This window comes from Mauremys reevesii, linkage group 2 (genome assembly GCF_016161935.1).
Source record: "Mauremys reevesii isolate NIE-2019 linkage group 2, ASM1616193v1, whole genome shotgun sequence".
NCBI classification, from domain to species: Eukaryota; Metazoa; Chordata; order Testudines; family Geoemydidae; genus Mauremys; species Mauremys reevesii.
The window spans coordinates 271,718,098-271,738,828 of NC_052624.1; the positions used below are offsets into that span (position 1 = coordinate 271,718,098).

Sequence of the window (20,731 nt, forward strand, 5' to 3'; positions counted from 1 at the left end):
AACCTTCCCTTTCTCGACATTCTCCTTCAATGCGTTTGGCACTTTCCTTGTCGTAGTTTGAAGAGTTGGAGTTTACTCTTTTTAAAAAACGTCTGGTGCACTTATGTTGTCCCACACACCACTTACTATAACTGGCATCACTGAAAGGACACTTGCTTCCATTTCACATCTGCGCAACAACATTACTGTGCTTCTCAATGCCATAAATAACATCTTTGTGTGTAGGTTAAAGTGATTATAGTTATTATGTGGTAGGTTTAAGAAAATGGTTCATTCCGATTCATTCATAGCCAAGTAGGTTCGCAAAAATGTGAACTAAACCTATTTTTAAAAGGGAAGTGAATCCATGCTGCATTGATGTTCACTAGTGAGCTGGTTTTGGAGAGCAGTAGAATAAAGGCATTTGCTGAGAGGCATCGCTATTAGGCCTGAAGGCATATACTGTATGCTATACACCAACTATGTTGAGTTATCACCAAGTGTTTCCTACCATTGAGGTAGATAAAGTTCTGGACACCTTTAAATCTGTATTTTCTAGTTATGAGTCAGTTGGTTCTGAGAGGTGGTAGTGGTGAATCAGCCTTAGCCACCTTCTAAGCAGGGCCGGCTCCAGGCACCAGCTCAGGAAGCAGTTGCTTGGGGCGGCCAATGAAAGGGACGGTATGTCCGGGTCTTTGATGGCAATGTGGCGGCAGGTCCCTCAGTCCCTCTCAGAGGGAAGGACCCGTCACTGAATTGCTGCCAAAGAATGAAGCGGCGTGGTAGAGCAGCCGCTGAAGTGCTGCCGATTGCAGCTTTTTTTTCCCCCTCTTCGCTGCTTTGGGCAGCAAAAATGCTGGAGCTGGCCCTGCTTCTAAAACACAAACCAAACTGACTCTGACGTTCAAAAAGGTTAGATGCCTTTTTTATTATCATGCATCCTTGCTCTTCTTCCTGGTTCTGCCTCTGGGAGCAGAGACCTTATAATGCTATGGGAAAAGCTGTTCCCGTTATCTTCCCAGCCAGAAATCTCTCAAGACAATTTATTTTCAACTCTGTGTTGCAGAGTTAGGAGGAAGATGCTTTGGAAAAGCATTTGAAGGGTTATGGCATCAAATCTCTGAATTTTTTTGAGATTTGTCCATCACTAGTAAAGACAGCTGAAACTTTAGTTCATTATAATCATCTTAAAGAACCCAAGCTAATACTGCTCTGTATCAATAGTGATAGTAGCAAATGTTCCATTAATTTGGCTAGTCTGAGTAACTCAGATATTGATGGTTGTGTAATTGTTATGTTAGTGCTTAAATAGGATGTGACATAATTTAACATCATAGTATTTGAAGCGCAGATACCATAAAATCATGTTGTAGAGAAAATATCCAGTCTATCTGATCGGGGACTATGCTAAGAAGAGGGTGACTTGCAGTAATCTTGTGTACCCTACGTGAGGTTTACATTAAAGTTGTTGAGCTTTGAAATCTCCCTTCACTATGTTTTAAAATGAACCAGCCAACTTTTAGTAGGAAAGAACAACTGTAAGAGACATTGTCCTGTTGCAAAATTCAGACAGAGATTCAGAACACCCCAAAGTTCGGGGGGGGGGGTGGATTTAGGATTTAGGCTTGATCCATTGCTGTATAATGATAGAGGTCACTTGCAAAATTCAGTTCTAGATGTGAATTTAAAACACCCCAAAGGTTTGGGATTGCTTGCATCCAGGTGTTCAGTTTAGCTCAGTTTAAATATAAGGGCTATTTGTGAAATTCAGTGTCAGGTCAGAGTTAAAAAAATAATAATGATAATTGGAGATATACCCATCTCCTAGAACTGGAAGGGACCTTGAAAGGTCATCGAGTCTTCCTAACATAAATTAGGCTTGTCAGCTCTGGGGATTTGGCTGATGGCCATCTCTAAGCACATCACACATTTTTCTCTGAATTGGACTCTATTCATTACAGTGTGTGTGCCTCTACTTCCACACATCAAGGGTGGGATTGTCCAAAGCTTTGGTCTATCATTGACTTCACTGGCAGCAGAGAGAGACCAGAACTGAGTGCTTTTGAAAAGTTTATATGGAGATACACCTATCTATAGAGCTGGATGGGACCTTGAAAGGTCATCAAGTCCAGTCACCTGCCTTCACAGTAAGACCAAGTACTGTCCCTGACAGATTTTTGTCCCAGATCCCTAAATGGCCTTTCTCAAGGATTGAACTCACAACCTTGGGTTTAGCAGGCCAATGCTCAAACCACTGAGCTATACCTCCCCTCTAAACCTTAGTCATAAAACATCTGGAAGACAGAAGCCTTCTGTATGAGACATCTATAATTTTTCAATAAAAGTTACAGAGCTGGATGGATTCAGACCACTATAATTATGCAATCAAAGCAATTGCTAGAATGTGGTTAGAACGAGTGGCATCTCGACTATGTATAAAACAGTAACTTCTCATCAGGTGCACTGTGTACATTCAACAAAGCAGCACTTCTATGGACCTGTGTGCCTTGTAAGATATTGAAAAAGCAATTTCTGCAGGAGACAAGCTTAGATCAGACTTGGGAAGGCCTTCCTTGGGGTCATATTGGAGAGTGGGTGGGAATGAACCATGGACACAGGTAGTTACCTGCTCGGTGGAGGAAAGAAGAAGACTACTAATCGGCTAAGTCTATAGCAATGTGATCAACAGCACAGCAATGAAATGGGTTCGTCCCAGAGTTCACACCATGTTTGTCACCCAAATGGTCATGATTTTGCACGTATCTGTACTTGAATTCAGTGGCAGGGAGACAGTGAGACGACAAAGCTGAAAGTAATTTCGACAGATATTATTTGAGAAATGGAAAACATTCCCATAGTGATAAAATGGAAAGGATCAGACATGAATGATGCAAGGGTCAATTCTTTGAGGATTAAAGCAAAGAACGAGCAAGGATTGTGCCTAGAAAAGGACACTCTTCATATACCGTGTGCACTCCTTGTATCTTTGCATTGTGCTTGTGTGATCTTTGTGCTGTTCCTAATATGGGTTGCAAAGCAGCTGCTGAATTTTCTGTATTTTAAAATGAAATGGAATGTTTGGATCACTCTCTTTCACACACGATCACGCATGCACATACAGGTGGATAAACTCTATTACCCATTAACTTCTAATCAAGATAAATACACCAATTGTATTCCTTGTTTCCCTTGAGATATGTCTCCACAGCAACTAGACCCCCACGGCAGGCCAATGCCAGCTGACGTGGGCTGACAGGGCTCGGGGCTGCAGGGCTGTTTCACTGTTGTGTAGATGTCTGGGCTCGGGCTGCAGCCCTGGCTCTAGGACGCTGCGAGGTGAGAGGGTCCCGGAGCTTGGGCTCCAGCCCGAGTCTTGAAGTCTACATAACAATGAAGCAGCCCTGCACCCCCAGCCTGCGAACCTGAGTCAGCTGGTGTTGGCCTGCCACGGGTTTTTTGTTGCTGTGTAGACAAACCCTAGGAATAAACCTCGCACCGCTGCTGTGAGCTAGCTATGCTGGGCAAAATTCGACACTGGTATAAATCCCGAGTAACTCCATTCACTTTAATAGAATTACTCTGGATTTACTCCTGTGAATTTGGCCTAGTAAGAACTATTATGCATATTTTATAAAGGGATAAACTGAGGCACTCAAAGGACATATGACTGGCCTGAGGTCACGCAGTGGACATTATGGAAATATAATTATCCTAGCGAAAATAGCTTCCAACCTCAGCAATACACTCCAGACATGTTGACTTACAATGGAATCCAGACAAAGCTCTCTTTTTCAGAACGTAAGTAGTAATTTGAAGCTTTGTGTCTGAAGCTAGACAGTTCACCAGTTCCATGCTGTCAGAACTGGATTATTGGTACTCTGTGCTCTGCAAAGTTGAAGCGTAATGATTATGTAACAATCTGTAGCTTAAGCCACATTGCTAAAAAGCTTCTTTTGTTCAAACAACAACAATAATAATAAAAACAGAATTTTTGAAAAATTATGTAAGTGGGAATTGGAAAAAGAAGTCACTAAAATTTCACCTAGAAAAAAATAAGACATGGATTTCTAACAGTGCAGGCAAATAACTATTGGAACAGATTATCAAGGGAAATGGTAAATTCTGCATCACTTGCAGATTTTAAATGAAGACTCAATATTTTTCAAAAAGATATGCTCTAATTCAGCCACAGAGTATTGGCCTAGATATAGGAACCGCTGGGAGAAATTCTTTGGTCTGTGTCATACAGGGATCAGACTAGATGATCATAATGGTCCCTTCTGGCTTTAAAACGGTGAAATCTTCTGAATCGTAAAAAATAAGATTTGCCTTATGAGTCCTATCATTGGGCCACTGAACATTTTGCCTCTTGTTCTGGCCAATACTTGGTGCTTCGAGCGAAGTTGAAAACCAAAGTATAGTGCACCTGGTATGCAATGCAGGGACAAGTTCACAATCCCACTGATTGTATTTCTAGTGATGGCTACACTAATTTGTAACGTTAAATAACTCTGTGTTCTTTCTTAAAATATCACTACAGTACCAAATTAACTGGCTAATTATTTTTAGCTAATTAGGGACAATCAGCCTTCATCGTCACGGGCACAGGTCCCTGAAGTGCAAGAGAAGCAGCATGGTTCCAAAGTGTGTGGGAGGAAGATTAGCGGAGGTTGTGTATATGGCACACAGCTCTTCCTGCACTCCCTGTTCACAGTTGGCGACGAATGTGCAGCACAGACACAAACAGGCTGAGGCAGGGGTATGGGTAGGGTATGAATCCACATTACTCCCTGGAGAGTGGAAGCAGAGGACCTGCCGAAGCGTCTGCAGCCTCAAGGCTGAAATGACAGCCACGGCACAGCTTTGCAGCAGCTCTTTAACGTGTGAGGTGCAATTCATTCTGTCTGATCTTTCCCTGGAACCCCCGTAGGACAGCCTGACCACGTGGGCTTCAAACTTAGCACAGGATTTGTCCTTAATAACATGGGACTTTTAACAAAATATATTTTGGTTTCATAATCCAGTTTAATAAATTGCATATTATTTTGAATTCACAAACTGCATCTTCCCCTCTTGGTTTACTTACATAGTTCAAAGGGCAGTGTCAAGGTGAAACTCTGAGCTGTGATATTTCTCCTGTGTTACTCATACCATCTTAGATAAATTCTTCTATTACACTGTGAACAGTGGAACAAGACCAATCTGTCAGTTTCACTTCCTTTTTCTCATGAACTAGCAAGGTGTTTCACTGCTAGGGTGAAGAACATGTCATAGCCCTGTTTATGTGAACCACCAAAACCTTCAGCTAGAAGGTGCTTTGGATGATGGAGGAACCTGCTGACCAATTTAGAAAAGGCTCTCTTCCAGTGATGGGAATCAGGAGGAGAACGCTGGCCATCTTTACAGACTGGCTGTCTTTAAACAGGCTAAATCCAGTCTTTAATAAACATACACAGCTATAAAATTGCATCTTGCATGGTAGGTGAACTCAAACAGCAGGCATTGCTGTTCACCAGCAATCGTAAGACAGCAGCTGGGACAGCATTCCTCCATCCTACAATTACATGGAGAGGGTAATCTCAGGCTTGCAGGCCCCTCTGCTTTATAACCTGCTGATCTGGTGAACGAAACCAAAGTAATTAAAGGCCCAGTCCCAACGCATAATTTTTTTTTCTACTTCTGCATGTCAGATTCTAAAAGACCCACATAAGTTATTTTTCTCCGCTGCATATGAGAAAAAATTCTGAATGTGTTGGGTGTTTTCCTTTGAAAACTTCTTTGAAAAACACTGAGGCCAAATTTAAAAAAAAAAAACCAAAACAGGTGCCTAAAGGTTAGATCCTAAGTCCATATTTAGTTGTGGGCTTGATGCAGGAATCCCTGTCTGAAATTCTATGGCTTACGTTACGTGGAAGGTCAGGTTAGAGGATAAAAACAGTTCCTCTGACCTTGAAATCTATGAATCCATGGAAAACTCCCATTGACTTCAATGAGAGTTAGAGCAGATGCTATATATACATAAACTCAAGATAGGTCAAGGGGTAACATTTCCAAAAGCATCTAAGTGATTTAAGAATGCAAGTCCCATATTTAAAAGTGACTGAAGGTCTGAAGATGTTATGAAGGCACAAAGGTGCCCAACTATGCAGTTAGACACCCAGAGGGGTTTACACAAGCTCTTAAGTTAGTTGTATGCCTAACTCCCATCACTTTCAATGGCAGTTAGATGTAAGGTGACCAGACAGCAAGTGTGGAAAATTGGGACAGAGGATGGGGGTAACAGGAGCCTGTATAAGACAAAGCCCCAAATATTGGGACTGTCCCTATAAAATCAGGACATCTGCTCACCCTAGTTAGATGCCTCTCCTGCTTAGGTGCTTTTGAAAATCCCATTAGGCACTTATCTATATCTTCAGGTTCCCTAAGTACCTTCATAAATCTGGCCCTCAGTTACATTTGAAAATTGAACTTGGTCTCCCCAGTCACTTAAGTTTGCTTTTGAAAAGTTTACCCAAGATCTTCTCAGTCAGCCCAAAGGTAAATCAAGGTCTGCTGATGCACCATGCCACTTTTCCTCCTTGAATAGCTATTCCCTCTGAAGTTTGTGCTGGTCTGCTTATTTTGTTTATTTTCCTATGCTTTGTCTCATAGTGCCTTTGGACTCCTGGCTGCTCTTGGGTGCCTCCTCAGTACTTACTGATCCATCCATCTTAAACTTTGACGTTGCACAAGTCAGCAGAGAGATTTCTGATGACTTCTCCACTGCTAGAGATTTTTGTCTGTCAGGTGAGGAACTGATTTTCTTATATTGAAGATGGCTGTTTTCTTTGGCTTTGTAGAACATGATGTACTGACTTATGATAATGAAGCATGTTGTTGAGAACAACTAATTTTTTTTAATAACTCTCCCCTAGCATTTCTTGAATTGGGAAGAGGGACCTGAAATAATTTTCCTAATGAAAGGCCTAACAGAAATTCATTTGGTGAAGTGGCATACTTTTCAGCTGCTTTTGGATAACTTTGACGCCTCATATGCATCTACTAGCCACCAGGCTATTTGCTGAACAGCAACAAAATGTTTGAGGAGCTGATGGGATTAATTTATAAGTAACAATTAAAAGATAACTGTGTGTAGCTAGGCTAAAAACTGACTAAGAGACAGATGTGACAACCACTTACAACTATTTGAAGGCTCCAGGAACTGTTTAGGATGCCACAAATTTGAGTTCTAAAGTACATACTTGGGTTGCTAGTTTGAGCCATTTTACTGTATTAGCTCGATCAGAACTAGTGCGTATCTGTCAACTGGAGCTGGGAATTATACCTCCGAGCTACAGTGCAGCACTGGGCTTTTCCATTTTATTTTTGTATTAAATACGGTACTTTTAACCACTGGAAAGGGTGATTTCCAAAGGCAAAAGATGGCAGACAGTGGATCAGCTCCATTTGAAAGTCAAGGGGAGTCAGGAGCTTCATTTTCCTCTGTGCCTTTGAAAAATCTCCTCTGAAATTGTTTGGGAGGTTTGATATTTTTGGGGTGACCACAAGTCCCGTTTTGGCCGGGACAGGACCTTTTTAAAGCCCAACCATCCTGACTTTTTTGGTAAAAATGGGCCTTTGTCCCATTTGCTTTTACTGACTGGATCAATTGGCAAGAGCGAATGGGACAAATGCCCACTTTTGCCAAAAAAAAAAAAAATGGGGTGTGGAGGGCAAGCAGTGATGCCAGGGTTCAGGCCTCCCCCGCCTCATGGGGCAGGCAGGCAGGGCTCGGGTGAGCGGCTCAGGCCAGCTCCATATTGCGGTGGAAGGGCTCAGACTAACCTCAGGTGGTGTCCCATTTTCCTTTTGCGAAATATGGTCACCTCAGATATTTTGAAAACATGTGGCCTCTGCTTTGCTTTCTCTCTGGCTGTCTGCTTGCGATCTCTCTCCACAGCCTGTTCCAAGAACGAGTCCTGCACAGTGATTACCCTTGAAATCCAGCCATCAGCAATAAGATGCATCTTCTACCCTGATACACAGATATGCACACATGGCCTGCAAGGCCACAGCTGTCAAGTTTTACTCAAGGAGCCAGCGACTTACATCTATTGGAGGCAAGGTAAGAGCAAGGCAGTACCATATTGAAGTAGGCTCCATTGTAGAAGCTTGTCTGGTAGATGGGAGAATGGTAGAAGCCAAGCACTAGAGTTGCCACCCATCTGATTTGTATGGGATGGTCCCAGTTTGGGTGGGGTTGTTATGCTGTATCCAAAAAGCATGTGAACACCTCCCAAAATATCTTTTGTGGTGAAGCCCCAAATCATCATCAAGTCAAAAAGACTTTGCACAGGGTAAACCTCTAATAATTTAGTAAAATTTTCATCAGAAGCCTAAGTTCCATTAACATTTAAAGAGACAGCGTCCATAAGGCCTAAATTTCAAAAGGTATTTAGGCATTGCTAACTTCAGCAACTCTTAACTGATTTAGGAGCCTAAATCTCATTTTCAAAAGAGATTTAGGTTCCTGAGTGCCTAAATCCCTTTTGAAAATGAGATTTAGGCTTCCAAGGAAAACAATTTTTTCTTATTTTTTCCCCCTCTCCAAATAGATTCATTCACATCCATCTCTGCACCTGATTTAACTTCATCCGTGTACATTCCATCCCATGGAGTTTTGCTCGGCAGGTCCCAAGTTATCCGGGTTGGGTCTGAGTGGAGAAATGTTAGTCAGTTTTTTGGGATTCCATATGCAGTACCTCTGATAGCAGAGAACCGGTTTCATCCTCCAGAGCCTTTTACCTGGCTGCAATCCTGGAATGCTACAATGGTTCGGTGAGAAGGCGCATTGTTGAATAGTCCTTTGATGTCTTTGTTTGTCAGTGATAATCTAAACCCATTCAGACACTAAGATACCATAATGCTGAGCATGGCATAAATGACTAGATCTGTTGATAAAATTATTACATTTGGTTGCTAGCAGAAAAACCACCTTACACTACATACACACTGCCCAAAAGTTGTATTTAACTCTACACCACATAGTGTATTATAAATAATACTGAGATTCAAAAATTAGTGCTCCTTCCACTTTCTTTTTTTCTTTCTTTTCTGCTGAGATCTGGAAGGAGTTGATGCAGTTTGAGGTGGTTGTTTTTTAACTCATTGAATCCAACAGCTATGCTCTTGCTCAAATAGAATGCGGGAATTACTGGGTGAAATTTTCTGACCTCTGCTATGCAGGAAGTCAGATTAAATAATCAGAGGGGTCCCTCCTATCATTAAAATTCTGTGAAAACACAAATATTGATTGAAATGGTGTGAGTAAAATACAGGATTCTGAACATTACTTGTAATGCACAGCCTGATGTTCAGTGAGAGGCAGGCTTGGTGAGCATTGGGCATGTTACCTTTCAGGATTTCATTTATCTTTGTTGTGTGAAGCCAGTTATCGTTAATTAGTCCAGGAGAGCCAAAGTGACCTGTCACAAATATAAATTGATTAATGAAAGACAGGAGATTCTAATACATTTGTATGAAATACCTGTGCATCTGGAATCTTTAAGTGTTTAACTCAGGCAATTAGTTTAAAAAAATGCAACAACAACAAAAATGTCATGAAACTAGATATATATTTTTAAACTATTAAAGCACTGTACAAAACACGTATCAATCAAACTGAGCCCTGCTGCACCAACACACAGGAACCTGGCACAGGAGGAAATGAGAGGATGGAGGATAGGTGCATCAATGGCTATTGGCCAGGATGGGCAGGGATGGTGTCCTTAGCCTCTGCTTGCCAGAAGCTGGGAATGGGCAACCGGGGATGGATCACTTGATGATTACCTGTTCTGGTCATTCCCTCTGGGACACCTGGCTTTGGCCACTGTCAGAAGACAGGATACTGGGCTAGATGGACACTTGGTCTGACCCAGTATGGCTGTTCTTATGAGATTGCCACAAGACATGAACTTTTGCTTGAGCAAAAGTGATCAATTCCCAGCTGGTACAGAGAATAGCAGACTTTTGTCTTAGTAGATGGAGAAAACCAAAGGAGAAAGCCTAACACAGGGATGTTGTAAAGGTCAAAAATATTACTGGGTTCAAAAAAGAACTAGATAAGTTCATGGAGGATAAGTCCATCAATGGCTATTAGCCAAGATGGTCAGGAAAGCAGTCCCATACTGTGGTGTCCCTTAAGCTCTGACTGTCAGAATCGGGGACTGGATGACAGGTGGATTTCTTGATAATTGCCCTGTTCATTCCGTCAGAAGCATCTGGCATTGACCACTGTGAGAAGACAGGATACTGGGCTAGATGGGCCATTGGTCTGACCCAGTAGGGCCATTCTTCTGTACTTATGTAAAAGGGACATGGACAGACCCAGTGAAGGGCCCCAGCTGACCTTTTTCTGGGAGAGAGTTCAAGAATTAACGACCATTGACCAAGACCCGTGATGACTGAGGCTAGTAATCAAGAGAAGACCTGTGACAGCCCTGTGGGGGACAGGTAATAGCGCCAGTACTTCAGATCTATGTTATCAAGGGTTTTTAATAACACACTCAAGAAGTGAATGTAGCTAGAGACTCTTTTGTGGGTGGCTGAAAGCGCTTGGCGTTTGGTGGTCTTGTGTTGCAGCATGCACCTGAGCCATGTGGGTGTCAGCAGCGTAACCACATTAGCCATGCAGCTTGACAGATGCTCAAGGGATCTGATGAGATGCGGCTTGTTTATTCAGGTGCACAGTGATTACGTACAGTTGATATACACAAACTGTTGCAGTAACATATACAGCATCAACTCTTGGTGACTGCAGCCAAAATGCTGTGTATAGTCAGCTGCTGTATATCTTTGGTAAGGGCTATCGGCCTCTACTGCCTCCATCTGAAAATCATCTCTTGCCTCAGTGTGAAGAATGTGGCTGAGATTTTCAAAGCTGTTTAGGGGCCGTGGGTGCCTCATTCCCATTAATTTTAATGGGAACCAGCTGTCTAGATCCCTTAGGTGACTTTAAAAACCTCAGCCTTTGTATTTTGTTGTTTGTTTAAGATCAAAAGCACTGTTCATAATTGTAAGCTTAGATACAAGGAGGATTGCCTTGGAGAATCTCACAGACCTTAAACTGCCAGGTCTCCTGTATAAGTAATGAATGCAGATCATTATAATATTAGGGGCTGTACATCATCATAGCACAATATTTTTGTCTCTTTATAACAAAAAATCAAAGTTGCAGGCCAACATTACTGACATGAGAAGTTTCCCATATATATTTATTGTCAAGGTAGAGCTGGGTCATACTTGGATAAGAGATCTCCAAGAAACAGCAAATTGATTCAGTAGGTGGCGCTATTTCCTCTGAGTCCATACTGAACCACTTCCCTTGTATGTTGTTAGGGGAATTCTGGAGGTGCCATATTTTTGATGAGATGTAAACATGTCTCTCTGAACACTTGTTTTGAAAAACAACCATGGTGTTTTTCATGAATAAGTTCACTAGGGTTGTGTCCTGCCCATGTTCTTACCTAAGGAATGCATATGTTGCCCACCCAGATTTTCCCCTGCAATGTCAATTCAGTGTGCTTCACTGTCTGTTTTAAACCGTTGCATGGCCTTGTTGTGTTACACAGCTCCCTTGTGGGAAAACTCTGTAAAATTTAATAAAAGATGATAATTTTTCTATAATATATTTGAACCAAATATATTGTGAATTTAGTAGCAAATTATATCCCTGATTTTGATTTCTGTCCAACAATTGAAAAAGTCTTAGAGATAATTTCATAAGTTTTTAGGGTGGTTTCTATAGAACCCTATCAGTTCCATCCTTATTAAATTTGTAGGTCCATAAAGTGTTAAACAGCACAGATGTGGCTGCATTTCGGTATGTGGGACTCCTCTTAGTCCAAAATAGCCCAGATGGTGATGACCTTTCAACACACGCAAAAGACGTTTGTTTGATAGGGTTTTTGGAGAGGGCTGACGGGATGCTCTCTGGGATGATGAAGGGGTGGAGAGGAGTGTCTGCAGGTGTCTGGCTGATTGAGTTTCTGTGGAAAGAACTGTTTGAATGCTGCTGGGATTTTGTTGTATTTATTGTATTGTGAATGATTTGTTAGGGCACCTGTAACATTGGATAGGCATCCTTTTTGTTATTTTAAATCTAAATAAATAACCTTTCTTTGCCTCCCAGGGGGGTTGTTAGATGAATGCTAGGAATGCGTTTGAGATCCACAGATATAAAGGTGCTATTGAAGTGTAAATTTTTTTGTTGAACTTCAGCTCAAAATAAAATGAACTGCAACAGTACAAAAGTAATGCTGGTTTGTTGGCCAAAATTAACACAGCCTGTATCTTTAGGGCTAGTTGTTGGCAGCCTGGAGATGGACTGCACCGATCTTCTCCTGTCAGTGAAGACTGCTTGTACCTGAATGTGTTTGTGCCTGCCAGCATGGTAAGTATTGAATTACTAGAACATGGTGTAGCAAAATGTTGTCGTCATGCTGTCTGGAGTGGCTCACGAGTGAGAATACCAGCGTCAGGGCAGACTGTTAAAATGCAGGGCACAACTCCCAAATTGGTTGTGAGTTCTATAATTAGCTTTCACCAATCGAGTAACAAATGTAATGTCCTCAGGCACTATGCAGCTTTAACATAGAGCCATAGACAGCCCCCTTGGGCATTCCGATCTATCTTGCCACACAAGCAAGCTGGACTCTGTGATAGGTGATCACTTTACACCAAAGGTCACAAAATATTCAGGTTGCTTCCAGTCCCAAAGGACCAGTCATTTATCCCAGGTCAACTTGCACCTTAGATCTCGCACCACAGACAATGCTTGTAGCCAATCCGGTAATAAACTAGCTAAAGTTTTATTAACTAGGAAAAATCAATTAGAATTATTTACAAGGTTAAAACAGATAAACATACACACACAAATGAGTTGCAGTCTTAGGTTTCAGGTGGTGACAGAGCTGTTGAAAGATGCCAGCTTTTTATGTCCATTAGGGCTAACCCATCTTAGTCCTGGGGATCTCTTGCTTACACCTTTTGTAGGAATCCAGCATTTTGCATTACGTGAAGTTGTTTCTCCTGTTTGGTGAGTTACGGTTTCAGAACAAACTTTTTACAGTTATAGAGCAAATACTTAAGCATTGCCTTATAGCAGGGGATACAGAGATTATAAGAAGGATTAATACATGCAGCATCCTACAAGTATTTCATAAAGTCAAAACACTAAACATATTGTTATAACATTAATATCTATTATAACTATATGAACCCAAAGGCAAGCCAGACTGGTTCTCAGCTATGCATTTGTCAATATTCAGTAAACCTAGGGGCCTTGGCACCTGGTCTGCTAGCGTCACAGTGGAATTATCTGAAAATGTTTTAACTGCGATAAGCAGAAGTGTTTAAAGTGGTATCCATAGTATCCTAGAAGTAAGAGCCGGAGAAGCCTTAGCAATGGTAAGTCACCCAGTCCAGTCTCCTGCCAGTGCAGGACTCTTCCTCACAGTATAGTTATTTGTGCTTTGGCTAAGCTATGTCTCAATATGTCTGCAGAGCAGGAAATGCAAATGGGCAGAGAGGAGGAGATACACCAAGGGCTCGTCTGTCCTACACAGGCTCTGCTGAGACTGCTGTCACAGTTCAGGGTAATTGCATCTGTATTTCTCCACCGTGGTCTACTGCTTTAGATTCCCCGCTCTTCAGCCATCACCTCTTGAGCAGAGACCCGCGTCTCTCTCCCTTTTTACTGGAGTTTTTACAGTCTGCACAGTTCCCTCTCTACACTGTGATATCCCTGGCAAGCCAGTCTTCCTCAACAGGCCAGCATCCGCACTTTGCTCTCTCCTCAGAGGCCACAAACAGTGCAATTGCCAGAAGTTATACACAGCCTTTTCTAAGCAAGCACATTTATTCTTAAAGTGAAAGCATTACAGAAAATACATATTAAAAACAATAAAAGAACCAGTGCGCCTACTAAACTGCTTTCCAGAGGTCATGCCAACTCCAGCCTGGGGCTCTGACAGGTATCAGTCCTTTCAATCCTTCCTTAAGGATTTGGAGCCTCTGTTGGACAGCAGGTCCTGTCCATTGGCTGGATCAGAAAGAAAGCTCCGAGTCAGTTTAAACTCAGGCTATTTATCCCAACGTCCTGTCTTTGTCTGTTGACAATAAATGCAAACCTCGCCACATGGTGGTACTTCTCTGGAGGCATTACAATTTGACACAGGCAATTTGCCTAATCACCCCCTCCAACTGTTTTTAATTCCTGGAGGGTTGCAGTCACCTGCCCCTATGGAATTACATACAGCTGGTGGCCCACGATGATGCATAAACTTAATGCAGTAAGATCTCCTAAAGATACTGCAGGAAATTGTTGTATTTGTCACAACTGCTATATCAGAATAGCTATCCTGGCATAGCCCTGTAGTGTAGCTGCAGTGTGTATCAACAAAAGGTGGATTTCTGCCAGCATAGTAGCACCACTTCCCTGAACAGTATTAGCTGTGCCAACAGCAGATGCACTTTTCTCCTTTGTGTCTGTACTCGGGGTTTTGCTGGCAGACCTTTGACAGTCACACCCCTGGCTGACATAGTTATGCCAACAACATGTTGCAGTGTAGAGCTGGCCAAAGACAGGGAAAGAGAGGGAGGCAGAAAAGAAGATGGGGAAGGAAGGAAACTAAAGGCAGAAATAGCAGAGTTCTTAAAAACTAGACTGTTTTCCCAGGGGGTGATACTGAATGTACCACAGCTAACAGTGATGATGACTAGCAGTTTAGTTTCTATATACAGGCCATAATCTACCCTTGATCTTTGTGGAAACCTCCCACTGATGTCGGCGGAAGGTCTGCTGTGGATTGAGTGTAGTCAGCAGTGCTAAATTTATACCCCAGCCCACAGATCACAAAAGTGTTCCTCTCCAAAGAGTGGCGTGGGAGCCACTGCACTCAGATAAACTGTCAACTGAAAATTTTAAGTTAATCTTTATAATAAGTAAAAAAATAAACCTTCCTACTGGCCTGGGTATTCTAGCTGAGCTTTTAACAAGAGCGTAAACAGGGGCTGGGGGGCCTAGGGTATTGGTATAGGGATGTGCCTAATGTACAAGCATGCATTTCTGCATTCAGTATTATTTGAGCTGCTGGAGTGCAACTTCATGTATGTTTTAGAAGTGGCCAACAGTCCGTTTGCTCGCCGCAACACCAGATTGTTATCGACTTTCTGTGCAAAGTCATTGCTTAGTAAAAACTTCAGGTCATCGTCCCGGGAAGCTTGCCAGCTCCCATTAGCTACTGCTTTCCAAAGAGCAGGGGCTTATTTGAAAGCATCTTGTTTACAACAACCCCAACTATCCAAATGGGCTCTCTCTCTTTTTTTTTTTTGAGAAAGAGAGTCTGTGGGCCTGTAGCAGGGTGGACCCTGCTCCTGCCCGAAGGGGTTTAAAAAGTGGCCTGGCAGGGCTTGAGAAGACAGCCTTCAGGCTAGGCTGATTGGGAAAGTGGCTGCAGCTGGGGGGGCCACGCCCCAAACTGAGGAACCAGGCCTTATAAGAAGGCAGGGAAGCCAGAAGCCAGACAGTCTCTCTCTGGCGATAGAGAGAGATGGGCCTGGCTGCTTAGGGCTTGAAACTAGATACCTGAGTGCAGCAGGGCTGGGGAAGGCTGAGGAGCCGGGGAGCTCCGGCCTAGAAAGCCCCAGGCTGCGGCCTAGCAGTGGGCCAAAGGTACTGGGGGTTGCAGGGGGCAACCTAGGGGTAGGACAAAGCAGCCGGTCCAAACCCAACTTTGCCTGTGATGAGTAGGCTGATACTGCAGTATGTCCCAGAGTGTGGGGCTAGACAATGACTGGCAGTAGCCAAATACTGAGGCAAGGTAGGGATAGAGGGTGGGGGTTCCCTGAGAGAGAAAGGGAGACCCAGAGAGAAAGGAGTTGCTGCTAGGGGGCAGCACCCCATGTAAAAGGGCACCGGGTCCAGGGAGGGACACGGGGGCCTACGAACAGGTGGATCACCGGCCTGCAGAGGGTGCTCCAGGGCTGGACTGAGCTAAATATGAAGAGCAACCAGCAGGAGGCGCCGCAGGGGTGAGTCGACACGTTTACAGGGCCTAATACTTCTCTCACTCATATGGGTGCAAATCAGAAGTAGCTTCATTGAGGTCAGTGGAGTGTCGCGTGGGTAAATCTGGCGTAAATGAGAGAAGACTCAGACCCTTTATTTTTACAGCAGAAAGCGGGAACAGGATAATATGCCCCAGAATGGCATTTCCCTGCTCTTTATTGTGGTAAACTGATGTTTTTACCCACGTGCGAAGAGCAATAGCAGATGGTTTCAGTCTTGATGAAGTTAAAACAACAAAAACAACCAATATGATGTCCCCTGGAGAGAGACAGAGCTCAGTGGCTTGCACAGTAACATTCTGCATCTGAAGTGAAACACAAAATGGGAGCTTCCTCCTGTAGCTGGGAAGAGCCAATAACATTTAAAGCTCCAGTGCCCAGAAAGCAGAACACATAGTTACGTGCATCATGCAAACTTCTACTTACAGCTGGCGTTTCTGAGCTCCTTTTCCCACCAGTAGCCATCCTCGCTTGTCACGCTAGCAAAGCAGGGCTGGGTTTTGTCTGGGGTTGCCTGATGCAGCTCAAGCAGAGGGCTGATGGTAGCGTTGCTGGCCTAAATAAAGAGTTAGGTTAATGTCGGCTGTGCACCCTTCAGGGAAGAATCTTCCTTGCCTTCCCATCCTTACTGTGCCGTCAGTGTGGTGCACACCTCCTAATGCAAGGGCTGTTACACATCCTGGAACTTGACTGGTTCTGTCAGGGTTAAAATGCTCCTGCCAAGCCCCTTCTGAAATGCCTTGCAGTGGAGCAGAGAGGATAATTGAAAACATTTCTGAACTCCAGAAAGCCTGTCAGAAATGCCTTTTATTTTCCGTGTTTCACAAAAACCAAAGGAGTCAAGGCTCAGGTCTAGCATGATGGCTAACCTAGCTGCAGAAGGCAAGGGCAGTTTTATACTGTTGCCCATCACCATAGTATGTGAGCTCTGAACTCTGCAGCTAAAGCTGTGTTCGCATCCTAGTCCCTGAAATTCAGGAGTGCTCTGCTCCTGGCTTTTGGGTCAGGTGCATTCTATCCTGTCCTGAGTTCAGATCTGGATCCAGACATGTCCAGATTTCATGAGCGATTGGCACTGGGCACAAAGGACACGCTGGTGTAAAAATGTGGCCAGTCCTAACTCATTCTCTTTATTTCTTTTATGAGGGTGAGGCTTCATTTTGGGCCCAATCCTGCCAGGCACAAATCTGCTCCTGTGAAATGATGAGCACCCTCCGCTCCCAGGATCAGGCCCATTGGGACTGCCAGCTTCAGTCCAGCTGCTAGAGAGCACATAGCCAATTAGTGTGGACCCTAGCTGATACTGTGCATGTGTGTCGTGGGAGCTGAGCTAGACTTGTCTCTGTTGAAAGTCTGTCTGCATGTTTTACTGCTAACAGTTTGACCATCCATGCTTCATTCCTAAATGCAAAACCAGAACTGATCAAACAATGTTAGTCAATAGCCACACGACAATCCTGGCTGGTGCTAGCATTGTGCGTGTGAGGAACTTGCTGGCCAGTTTTTCCAGTTAGCTGCAGTGTTTTCTGTAGTATTGTTCTGTGTTGCATGCAATAGGCCAGATTCTACTCTCCTTTACAATGGAGTGTCGCCACTGACTTCAGTGGAGTTACTCCAGATTTCCACCTATGGTCCAAATTTGGTGTGAACCAAAGGCCTTTAGAGTCAATGGAAAGAGTTGGCTTCATTTGGCTTTGGACCTGGCCCTGCATTCTCTCTGCCCTAATATGTAGCTGCCACCTGTCCTAGCTGCGTTGGTTAATTGACTGTAACTCAGGATAGAGAACAAATAATGTGATAAAATTATCTAATTAATTAATTAGTATAAAATTAATTGGATACCAAATAAGAACCTGGACAATACAACACATCTCACATTTTTAATATGAAAATAAAATGAAAATATGAAAATTCATTTTTAATATGAAAATATGGGAGCATCCTGCTGAAATGATTAATTCCAAAAAGCGAAGGAGAGATGATTAGTGGTTGTTACAATTCAATACAAAGATCTGCTTTAGATGACAGCACTAAGAACCAGCAGCTCTGTGCTTGAAATCTGTGCTCATCAGGGGATCACTACCCAAATTATCCCTTGTGCTTCTCAAAAGGTTGGATTCATGTACAAGACAAACCAGCTGGGGAATTTGCCACTTCTCTGTGCAGAATAACCATGGGGAAAAGAAGCAATTGTATCTAAACCTTGTGTATTGTAGGGGAGATGCGGTGAGTGGGTGGCATTCTGTTTATCCCCAATACTTGAAGGCTGAATCTTCTCAGTAAGATGCTCCACATCTGCTACTGCAGCTTCTGCTTTTCCCTATCACCTCTTCTCCTTTCCCCTTGTTATCACTAGGAAATTAGGTAATCTTGTTATCTAACATGACTTTAAACACAACCCAGCAGTCAGCTAGACTGGGACTGTTTCTAGGGAATCTCTTTGACAAGCTGACATGATGTTAAGTAAGATTTGCCCCTGTGATGTTTAACATTGTGTTAGCTAACGTGACTCTGCAAAGTGATGTTTGTTAGACCAGATTTTCAAGTGAAGACAAACCCTCACACCTGCTCTCTCTCCTTCCTTTGTTCCTCTCCTCCAATTTCTTGGCCAGGACATGCATAATTGTCAACTCTGAATGGGAAATTGGGGAGGAGACCATCTGAATTAGGCACTTTCTCTGGAGAAGCAGAGGCAGAAGTTTCAGAGAAAGCACTTTTCAGCACTTCTGGATGAAGGCAGCACATTACTCAGTCAAACTGGATGCCACTTTGCTCATAATAACAAACATCTGAACTGAGTTTCCACCAGACAGAGGAGGGTGCAACACATTTTCAGTTCAAAACTCAGGGTCACCCCTTAACAATTAGAGAAAGCTGAGGGCAGTTTGCTACTTGCTCCTGGCCTCTGTTTTTGCTGCACGGATGGCCACATGTTTGCTGGACACAGATGTGCAGCCGTCTCTTTTGCCTGTGCAAATGGGATCATCATGTTTAGTTAATTTTGTTCAGAAAATGACAGCAGCAGCGGCCAATGCTATCTAGTTGCAGGCAAAAACTAACCCCAGATGTGCTTTGATGCTGGTGTACAGACCACCAGCCTGTCTCTGAAAAATACCAACAGCTGTCAGGCTGGAGGGAGGTAACTAGTGGAATTCTTCAGGGTTTGGTCTTGGGACCTCTCTTATTTAACATTTTTATTAATTACCTTGGCACAAAAAGTGAGAGTCTGTTAAGAAAATTTGTTGATGACACAAAGTTGGGAGGTATTACCAATACAGAGGAGGACCGGAATATCACACAAGAAGATCTTGGTGACCTTGAAAACTGGAATAATAGAAATGGGCTGAAATTGAATATGAAATGGGGCTGAAAAGTGAATGGTCATGCACTTAGGAACAAACAATAATAATTTTTTCTATAAAGTGGGGACTCATCAGATGGAAGCAACAGAGGAGGAGAAAGACTTGGGTGTATTGGTTGATCACAGGATAACTATGAGCCACCAATGTGATGTGGCCATGAAAAAGGCTAATTCAGTCCTAGGATGCATCAGGCGCAGTATTTCCAGTAAAGAAAGGGAATTGTTAGTACCATTATACAAGGCACTGGTGAGACCTAATCTGGAATATTGTGTAGAATTCTGGTTTCCGATGTTTAAGAAAAATAAATTGAAACTGGAACAGGTGCAGAGAATGGCTACTAGGATGATCAGAGGAATGAAAAACTTACCTTATGAGAGGAGACTCAAAGAGCTTGGCTTGTGTACCCTAAGCAAAAGAAAGCTGAGGGGAGATATGATTGCTCTCTATAAATACATCAAAGGGATAAATAACAGGGATGGGGAGGAGTTAAAATTTAAGTTAAGCACCAATGTGGACACAAGAACAAATGGATGTAAACTGGCCAGCAAGAAGTTTAGTCTTGCAATTAGATGAAGATTTCTAACCATCAGAAACTTTCTAACCAACAGCTTTCCAAGGGGGGCAATGGGGACAAAAAACCTAACTGGCTTCAAGACTGAGCTTGCTAAATTTATGGGGGGATGATATGATGAGACTGCCTACAATGGTGTGTAGCTGATCTGCGACAGCTAGCAGCAAATATCTTCGACAGCTGGTGATGGGACACTAGCTGGAGGGAGCTCCGAGTTGCTACAGAGAATTTTTTCCCAGGTGTCTGTCTGGTGGTTCTCGCCCACATGCTCAGGGTCTAATTGATCACCATATTTGTGGTCAGGAAGGAATTTCTCCCTGGGTCAGATTGGCAGAGACCCTGGTGTGGGGGGGGGCGGGGGTTGCCTTCCTCTGCAGCACTAGTGTAAATGGTGGATTCTCTGTAACTTGAAGTCTTTCAAACATGGTTCAGCCAGAGGTTATGGGTCTATTTACAGGAAAGGGTGGGGAAGGTGCTGTGGCTTGCAATGTGCAGATCAGACGAGATGGTCATGATGTTCCCTTCTGGCCTTAAAGTCTATGACTGTCCACTGAGCAAAGGAGAGTGGAGAATGATGTAGGAAGGTCCCAGGGGATATAATAATGGGATGAAACTGAGGAATGGAAAATTGTGGCTGCATATCAGAAAATAATTCCTGACATTAGGGCCAGGCTTCAACCTCAGGCAGAAAAGCCCACCGAAGGAAGCCAGA

The 20,731-nt window shown here is 43.2% G+C and overlaps 1 protein-coding gene across 1 annotated transcript in view; it reads left to right on the top strand.

Annotated features, from left to right (window-relative positions):
• Positions 1 to 20,731, top strand: part of TG (thyroglobulin) — a 219,399-nt gene that overhangs the window by 109,873 nt on the left and 88,795 nt on the right. The window contains exons 36-39 of the mRNA XM_039523028.1: positions 6,631 to 6,765; positions 7,919 to 8,083; positions 8,574 to 8,796; positions 12,316 to 12,409. Coding sequence (XP_039378962.1) covers positions 6,631 to 6,765; positions 7,919 to 8,083; positions 8,574 to 8,796; positions 12,316 to 12,409 — 617 coding nt within the window. The remainder of the gene's footprint in view (positions 1 to 6,630; positions 6,766 to 7,918; positions 8,084 to 8,573; positions 8,797 to 12,315; positions 12,410 to 20,731) is intronic.